General features: G+C 42.9%; 1 protein-coding gene across 1 annotated transcript; it reads right to left on the bottom strand.

The window, feature by feature from the left end:
• Nucleotides 1–409: 409 nt before the first annotated feature.
• Nucleotides 410–9,069, bottom strand: MSRB2 (methionine sulfoxide reductase B2; the record flags this gene model as incomplete). Its single annotated transcript, XM_031066835.1, has 4 exons — nucleotides 410–1,308; nucleotides 3,812–3,959; nucleotides 7,886–7,962; nucleotides 8,944–9,069. Coding segments are annotated over 4 exons (459 nt in total), but the record flags the coding sequence as incomplete, so codon positions are not given.
• Between the last annotated feature and the right edge of the window lie 526 nt (nucleotides 9,070–9,595).

Raw genomic sequence — 9,595 nt, 5'->3', positions numbered from 1 at the left:
AAATTTAGTGCAGTAGAGGTCCATTTTCTGAAGACATTACACAGCTTTAAGATTACACTAGTAAATGAACACACCCTTTTTATCACTGAGGCAACCAAAGTGGGGAGAGTGGAAACAGGCTGTTATAGGTAAAGCCAAATGAGATGTTGCCTAGTAACTCTCAGCAGGGAAGCATTTAAACCCAGCCAGTTTAGAGAAGCTGATGTTCTGAGTCAGAGATTATTTTCCCTGGAAAAAATTCTGAAGAAGGAAAGCTCAATTTAACAGACATAGGATTTATTTTGCTTTTAGGGCAAACCACAATGACAGTGCTTGGGAGAATGCAGAAGTATTTACAAACTTGTACAAGGAAGAACAGACAAGGCATCAAAAGCAACACTTTACCAAGCCTGTTTTTTTAATGCTGATTTATTTCCCCCAAATACAGTAAATTCCATATTGACTTTTATTTTTGGATTCTGAAATACATAAGTGATAACAGAAGTCTGCAAATATTACACATATCATTACATTATTATCATTTAATTGCTGTAAGAGAAGTTTCTGGAGCAAGCCCTATTTAAACCCTGCTATTGGACACAGAATGAAAATAATTGATTTAAAAGAAGAAAGACTTCATGTCTCCACTGGTTCCATTGCCTGAAATAGTTTTAATTAGGTCTTCCTTCAAGACTTTGCTTTTATGGGTTCACTGAAAAGTCACTTGGCTCAGCTAAGGGTCTGTCACATCAGGGGAAAAAAAAAACCCTCAGACCTTATTTGAAGATTAATGTTATTTTTGCTTCCCTTTAGAAGGATATGATGATTTTATAGAAGTTTACTATGATCAGCCATGCACATCTGTGTTCCTGAGTGGCACAGCTACTGCTCAGAACGGGCAGTCAGGTCCAGGAGAGCACCTCATTTCACAGCCTCAATACAACTAATGATGATAGCTGCAAATGTAAACTATTGCACAGGTTATTTTTTTATTAAAAATACAATAAGCAGATCAACACACCACACTAACCATGAAAAGACAGACTGACGAAGAATTAAAACATAAATATGTATTTTATCAACAATGATAACAGCTGGGAAACAAGGCTACTACAGCATAAATACTAAAATTTGAGTTATATATTAAAAGCATGAGAGTTTTCCACAAGCATGCTGTAGGAGCAGAGAAAGAATGTTCTGCCAGCCAGAGAGAGCCACTTGTCACTGACCAGAGCCTGGTTTGAAGTTTAATGAAGTGCTGTTGATACAGAACCTCTGCCCAGAAGGTGTAGGTCCATCATCAAACACATGGCCTAGATGGGCATCACACTGCAACAGAAATTATTGCCATTTTATTATTGTATTGCTGCAAAATGACAGAATCATTTAGGCTGGGAAAGACCCCTTATTCACAGAGCTCATCTTTGACTGATCACCACCATGGCTCTAATTGCCATGACCAGCGCTTTCTTGAACAAAGAAAGTCACCAGGCATGGTGGCTCCACCACCTCCCTTGGCAGTCCATTCCAATGCTTAACAATCATTTTCATGAAGAAATTCCCTCTGATGTCCAGCCTGAAGCTCCCTGGTACAGCCTGAGGCCATGTCCACTCATCCTGTCTCCAGCTGCCTGGGAGAAGACAACCCCCACCTGGCTGCACCCTCCTTTCAGGCAGCTGTAGAGAGTGACAAGGTCACCCCTGAGCCTCCTCTTCTCCAGGCTAAGCATCCCCAGCTCCCTCAGCTTCTCCTCATCTGATTGTGCTCCAGACCCTTCCCCAGCTCCACTGCTCTTCTCTGGACACGCTCCAGCACCTCAATGTCCTTCCTGAATTGAGGGACCCAAAGCTGGACACAGAACTCAAGGCCTCACCAGTGCCATGTACAGGGTTATGGTCACTGTCCTGGTCCTGCTGGCCACTCCATTGCTGATCCAGGCCAGGATGCCATTGGCCTCTTGGCCACCTGGGCACTCTGTGGCTCATGTTCAGCTGCTGTTGAGCAGCACCCCCAGCACCTTTCCCTCCAGGCATCTTTGCAGCCACCCTGCCCCAGGCTGGAGCTGCAGGGGTTGTTGTGAGCCAAGGGCAGGAGCAGCCCCAGGCACTTGGCCTTGTTGGACCTCAGAGCTCTGGGCTCTCCCCATCAGTGCAGCCTGTGCAGATCCCCCTGCAGAGCCTTCCTGCCCTCCAGCAGCTCAACACTCCCACCCAGCTCGCTGTGTCTGCAGGGCCTGAGGGTGCCCTGGATCCCCTCATGTGGGTCATTGACAAAGACATGAAACAGAGCTGTGCCAGCACTGAGCCCTGGGCAGCGCTGCTGGTGACCAGAAACCATTGACATTGCATTATTATCATTGGAATTATGGACCAACATTATTATTACTGTGCTATCCTGAATTAAGGGACTTTCATGATTAAATCACTGTTGAGTTCTGTGAGTGGGAGAGTCCTGGGGAGTGACAAGGGATCACATCTTGTCAGTGGGCAAGTATCTGCCCCCAAACAAGCAGATCCCAGAAGAGAAATTCAAAAGGTATTATTGCCAGAAAGTATAGGAAATAAATGACAGCATCTAAACATCTCAATATGTCATGAGAATTTCAAGTTAATAAGTCACTGTAGGCCATTCTCATAGGTCAGCTGAGGATTGCCCTCTCAAATTACTGATGTGAAAATATTAGATACAGTATAGCTATCAGTGACATTATAAAATTAGAAGGTCATCAGCTGGGGTTCTTGAAAGTGTTTGCTGCATATGGCTGCAAATGTGAACTCTTCTGAGTTTCACTGCAGCAAATTCTGGTTACATTTGCAGATGTACCTAAGCCTGCTGGAAGCACACTGAAGGACAGCATGAACAATCTTAACAGTTTACAAAAACTGACGCACAGAGACATAAAAAAACTCCAAATCCAAGATGCAATTCATTAAATTCAACTGCATACTTTTATACTTTAACATAAGTAAAAAATGGATTCAGGCTTGGGAAGAAATGGTTAAAGGTGGCAGTTGCTTAGAAAGAGAACCTGGGTATTACAGCAGGTTCCAAAATAAATATGTGTCTGTGTAATATAGTCTGTGGAAAGGTAAAGGTGTAAGGACAGGAACACCATTTCTAACACACCTGAACAGCCTCTAACCCTGCTGCAGGCTGGGCCCAGCTGTGTCCAACCTTGCACTCTACTACAAGAAGGAAAATGGTGAATTGGGAAGGATGCAAAACACAGCAACAGAATGGTGAGCACGCTAAAAAGTGCTGCATAAAAAGGAACAGCTGAAGGAACTGGAACTTTCTAGTCTATAAAAGAGATGACTGAGGGAGTCAAAATAGCTAGAAAAAATAGAAGGGTACCTTCTGTGAAACAAGAGAATCCACAGAAATAGCTATGGAGATGCAGGGCGCAGCTACCACCCTGCAGGGCAAATGGTAATGGCTGCAAATGACTTCAAGGGCTGGTGTCTCCATCTCTGAATATTTTAAGAAAATCTACAGCAAATATTTAGCAAGGCTGAATGAGGAAGAACTGTCCCTGTGATGGGCCAAATGCATGGACCCTATCTCAGAGTTTCTTCTACCATCTCTTGTCACACTTTACAGCACACCTTGAGTACATTTTCTCTGTAAGCTCCAGCCTTTGGCTATACATACACAATTGCTTTCCCCAGTCACATACTTTTCTTCAGCTCAGACTTGGAAAGAATGGCTCCAGTGATACTGTAATTCTCACTGTTGTATTTAGATAGATTCATTTAGGTAGATTGACGGGCACAAAGGAAGCTTATCTGCTAAGTTTTGTGTCTTTGTGCATCATCTCCAAAATAAACAAACCTGTTTGCAGACAACTTCAGTTCTTCTTGACCCCAGTGAGTTATCTGGTCGTCTCACAATATTGGTGTTACTTTCATCTCTGCCACAGGTACCATAAGCCTCAGAAAAAGATGGCCATCCAGTCCCAGAATTGTACTTCTTCTCTGAGCTGTAGTGGAAACCAGATCTTGTTAGTTAATAACAGAGATGTTACAAAAGAGTCTGCTTCTATTAAGAACATTGGTTTCTTCCCTCATGCCTGTGTTGTACCAATATCAATATTTGGAACGGTAGAAATTTTCTCATTGGCATCAAACTGTGCTGGAAACTCCTTTCCAAAGGGAATTCTCAGTCAGCTCACAACAGGAGATTTTGTCTCACTGTTTCTATTTCAATGTCAGGTTGGTATTTTTTAAAGCTTAGAAAAGGGTTTTTTTCTGACAACTGCTGTACTAACATTATGGTATGGTGTTTAGCTGAACTGCACCTACAGAGCTGCAGTTTGAAGCCTGGCTCAATCCAGCAATCTCAGAGAAGAGAGTTTACTAGAAGAAATTAAGAGTAGACAAAGGCTGGGCTGGCCCACCAGACCAGGCTCGTGCCTGATGATGATGGAGGCTTTGTCTTGCAGTCAGCCATCAAGCTGGTTTGGAAAATCAAACAGAACCTTGCTCAAACCATCAATCAACCAATGACAAATCCTCACAGTACAAAGATCTACTTTTCCCAAGAGATAATGGCAGCCAGTAACAGTACAACAGATTGTCAGCTTGTGGGTGCCCCTGTTAACATCCAGGGTGACCAGCACTGTTTAGCTGCATATTAAAACCCAGAGTGTGCTGGCAAATATGATCAAAAGACATTTTAGGGATTTTGTACAGGAATGAGATAATCCCTTTTGTTTAAAATTGTGCAAGCTTTGACAGCAATATAAACCTTCTCTCATCAGAGAGGGACCTAGCATGAGTTAGAACAAGCAATTAAGATAGGTTCACATACTTCTCAGATCAGTGGTCTGGAGACTCACCACAACCATTTCCTCACGATTTCTCATGGTTTTTTCCCCAGTTTTGCAAACCCAATGCTCTTACTGGCATCTAGTGGTGGAAGGAGACATCAGCACCACTAGCAGCTCTTGATCGAGGGGATTGAAAGGTTATTTATGACAGAATTGAAAACAAAGTATGTAATATACATCATGTATATTTTGGTGGGTTGTTCACACGGCAAAGGAAAATCTGAAAATCTGCATTGCAGTGCCGTTTAGAAAGATAAGGCAAAGGAACTGGACAAAAACCTTTAAAAATCCAACCCAAAGAGCAGTGCATGAGTCAGCATTTTTATAATCATCTGTACAGGGCTGTCGTTGAGTAATGCAGCTGTGGAAATAAAAGAGGATTTGCTAGCACAGAATGAGCAAAGGCTAGGTTTTGTGTGGGCTGTTGCTTAGTCATTTACATCAACACACAGCCATCAGAAATGTTCTCCTTCCCTCCTCTCCATAAAACTGGAGAAAAATAGGGCACAGCACAGGAGCAGCCTGCTCTGAAGGAAATGCACTTTGCAGACTCCGTGTTTGTACATCAAGGTCCTCAGGGCTCCAGGCCTGTTTCTTTCCAGCTCAAGAAGGCTCCCTGCTTTCCCTGCCACAAACCCACATGAACACTGTCCCTACCAGCCACAGAGTCCCCAAGAATGGCCTGGGGGACACATATCCATACATGACTTCTGAGCTTCCCCGACATACATCTGTTCGGTTTCTTTTTATCAAAACTCTTTTATTTTTTGACACAGGAATCCTTATGTTTATTCATACGTAGATACAGAGATCCTCTCTGAAAACCCACAGAGTCAAGGAAGGTCTTTAACACTGTGTGGGTTTTGCATCTGACCCTGAGTGACTCTGTCCCTTGCATGCCACTCACAATACTTGAGTTTATTGTAGATGTTTTCCACTGCTAAAGGAACAATCTTTTGAGCTGTTAAACCAGCTCTCAACAGAAATGGTCTCTGTGTGGTTTTATTAAGAGTAATGTCACTTAGATTCCCTAATAGAAACATTTTAGTACCCAAAAATATTGCTGTTCAAGACCATATTTGTCCTTTGAAGTATTTCACCACTTAATTTATGGATAAATGGACTTTCTCTAAACATATGCATTAGATTAGACCTCGACACACCATTCCTGCAGCACATGTCATTTACTTTGATCCCTGTTTCAGTCCTCCTGGATGGAATCCAGATAATTCTAAAAAGTGCTTTTTGCTGTATGAATCTCAGCTGTAGGTTTATGGTTTGATGAAGGTTTGAGATTTCATTAAAGCACCACAATTTGCTATCTATAAAGGTTAGGGGTTTGTTCCACGTATTTCCAACTCTTTCAAATGTATATTTGGTAGCAGAAGGTACTAAATTCTGATTTAAATGTATACACACGTTTCAAAGAAAGGAAGAAATACTTCATGTTTACCTGCAGCTAATGATCTAATGCATTTGAAAAAAACAAAAATTCACAAGAACATTTTTAATGGACTAGGAAATAAATATGGTGAATGAATCTCTTATCCAATAGCACTCCTCCTCCTGATTGCTTGTGTTCTCCACATCACAACATCTCCACGGAAAATATATTTTCAGGTGATTTTTCACATTTAATAGCTTCCTTTTTTCCTAAAAGATTTTTTTTCCCTGAAAGTTTGGCCTTTTTTGTCTGTGAGGCTTAGCATTATCTTGTGCTGCAAAGGAAAGTGCTTATATTCTCTGAGAGCTGGATTGTGCAAAGGGCAGCCTGGCTGTTTGGTTATATTGCTGTTTTGTTACTAGTTTAACAACAGAAGCAATTCCCTCCAGTGTTTGTCTCTCTTCATGTTGGCCTGTCAATATCAATTGTCTCATATAAAAGGGGCCAAAATTGAAGGAAAATCTGAAGGAATGGAAGGAAATCTTCCACAGCTTAGTACTTTACAATTCCTCTAATTTATCTGAATTTTCCAGAGGTGTTTTTAGATTTTATATTTCTCTTCAGAGTATTTTGTAAGGCTGAGCTAACACCAGAAATAAATTTATTTAGAACTATTCATTAGCAAACCTCTATGGAAAATTATATGTGTAAACAAATGCATGTTTGCACAACAATAGTTTACTGCACTTGGCCAAATGAAAACTAATTGTACACAATTATAATTTAATTACTTAGTTTAGGTTTATTTTCAATGCATCCATTACATTTTCCCCTCCTTTCTTACTATCCAGATCTCTTGATCCTTAGCATCCCATTTGAAGTCCTGATCTGTGATTCATCCTTTAAATCAGCCACATTTCATTCAATTCTCAGTTGGGAATAAATAAGGACTGTTTTCTAGACCAAAAATTTGAGAAACTATCTTTCCTGGTTCAGTTACAGAGAACAGAACACTCTCTGCACATCCTACTCCAAGGCACTCTATTTCCTTTTACTTAGACATTAATGAAGTTGCAAAGTATAAAGTATTGTAAAGAGCACAGAGGTTAACTGTGCAATCATTTACAGCCAGGCTTTAAAAAGTAGATGTAACCAAAAAGGCAAGAATAGTGGGATTTAATTTAGGGAACAAGGAGGGGGTGGGGGTGGAGAGAAGGTCTCAGCTGCAGTGTGAGGGGCCCATCAATGAGAACATCACAGCAGCAGACAAAGGCAGACCAAGGTCTCTCCAGCCCAGCAGCACGAGTGGCGGAAGATGAGTATGGAAGAGCACAAGAGCAGAGCAAACACACGGTGATACTCATACATAAATACATGGATTTTGCAGCAGCTTGTGGCTTAAGGACCTCTTAACCAGAGAATTATTATCAACTAGAAAGAAGCGTGTCTGGAGAAAGAGGCAGACTGCAGCCTGACATCTGTGTGCTGGCCATGGGCAAGCCTCAACAGCTCAAGGAAAAGGCATACCATGGATCTGTGCCACCACAGGCATCCTGGAACACTTACACACAGCACTTGGGCACCAGGGATTGTTCCTCTGACCAACACTTTGCATGCCATTCATGAAAAGACATTGCCCTTCCTGCCACAATCAGTACATGTTAAAGATGCTGTGAAATCCAGAGGCTGTTACCTGAAGAGGGGGGCATTGCAGCACACACAGCAGTATATTCCTGATTCTGTGTTATTCAGATAGATCCCACTGAATGGCTTTTCAAATAGGAAGGAAAAAAGAGAAGTTAATAATGTAGGTCTTTAAAAGCTCACCATCTGGAAGAAGCATGTAGGAATCAGATTCAAAACAGGAGAAAAACCATAAAAAGAAGGCTTTGCAGGGGGGCTTTGAAGAACAAACATTAGCAGCCTGAAAAAATGAAGGGGGGGGATGCCTTTGGGCTAGTAGTGAAGACTACCCCCTACCCCCACAAACTTTGAGACCAGTCAGATGCATAAATCTTCCAGGTACCAAGGATGGAGTCGTGACCTCCAAGAAACTGGTGAAATGTGCAGGATCCCAAAGGCCAGGGCTCTGCTATGGACTGCCACAACTTTAACGTGGCTTTACAGAGAGACTCTCCTCCTTCCTCCATGGTCTGGTACTGGGATCCTTATTTTACAGATATGGATTTGGGCACAGATCACATGGTACATGCTCCATGTGTGCAGAAGTCCTGTCTCTGGGCTAGGGACAGCCAGCGCTCCACCCACAATGCTACATGGCTTCCTTCCCAGAAGGAGGAAACGTGGGGACATGTGGGTGGGTGATCTGGCACCTGAGGGAGAACCCATCTCCTGAAGGGAGCACTATGTTTAAGATTTCCATGGCTAATCTACATATGGCCATAAAAAGGAGGCTACAGGATAAAAATATCTGAGGATTTCCCTATCCTCCAGACAGGCCTCTAATCCCACCACACAAACAGTTAATCTGGAGGGAAAGTATCCTAGAAAAAAACCCCAATAAAATATGAAAAGAATGCAGAATGTTTTTCATCTGCAAAACAGTCTGTGTCAGAACAAAATCCACCCTGTTCCGTATGTTGAGTCTAACTTTCATCCACAGGAAGGCAGGGGAAGTCCTGTGAAGAAAGGGAGTGGTGAGAGCTCCCCAGGGCAGGTTTTTCTGTACCCAGCAGGCAGAGGAGATGGCTCACCCTTGGGCAGCATCAGCTGCATAAGCATTTTGCTCACCGGTTCTGTTCCTTTTTCTCGTGTGACATAGAATTGCTCCCGAGTCAATTTTTTTTTCCAGTCAGTAGCAGCAGCTGCTTGAGCTTGTTTAGTGAGGGGGTCTGTGTCTTCAATTAGATATAGAAAGATAATTTAGTAAGATAGCTTAGATTCCACTGATGCTTTCCATCATCATCTCAGTTCTCCAAAAGTTTCTGTGGGTGCAGACAAAGCACAGAGGGTGGTTCAGGGGCATGAGCAGGGGCACGTGCAGGACTTGGCATCTGCTTTCCATTTGGAGTGCTGGAGTGCTGAGTGCACATGCAGAGAGCAGCTCCAGCAAACCACTTGGGAAGGCTTGGAAAGGAACCTCTGACCCCAGGTACCACCCACTCTCCCAGCACAGCCCTCTGCCCTGGCTCAGGATAACCCCCGGTCTGCCAGTGCTCCTCCTTCATCCCTGGATAGCACCAAAGGGTTTGGCAAACCTCTTGGAGACCCTCAGAAACCAGAAGTAATGTTCATCTGTGGGCTGTGGAACACTGGCAACTCCCACAGGCCCCAGTGAAAAGTGATGCTAAGAAGGAGGACTGGAAGAAAGCAACACCTACAGCCCAAGAGAAATGGGGCCACAGTTAAGTGAGGGACACACAACAGCAGAGCAGAAGCTGCC

This window comes from Geospiza fortis, unplaced genomic scaffold (assembly GCF_000277835.1).
Source record: "Geospiza fortis unplaced genomic scaffold, GeoFor_1.0 scaffold138, whole genome shotgun sequence".
In the NCBI taxonomy this organism is placed as follows: domain Eukaryota; kingdom Metazoa; phylum Chordata; class Aves; order Passeriformes; family Thraupidae; genus Geospiza; species Geospiza fortis.
The sequence above is the reverse complement of the archived record's forward strand: the minus strand, read 5'-3'. Positions and strand labels throughout refer to the sequence as shown.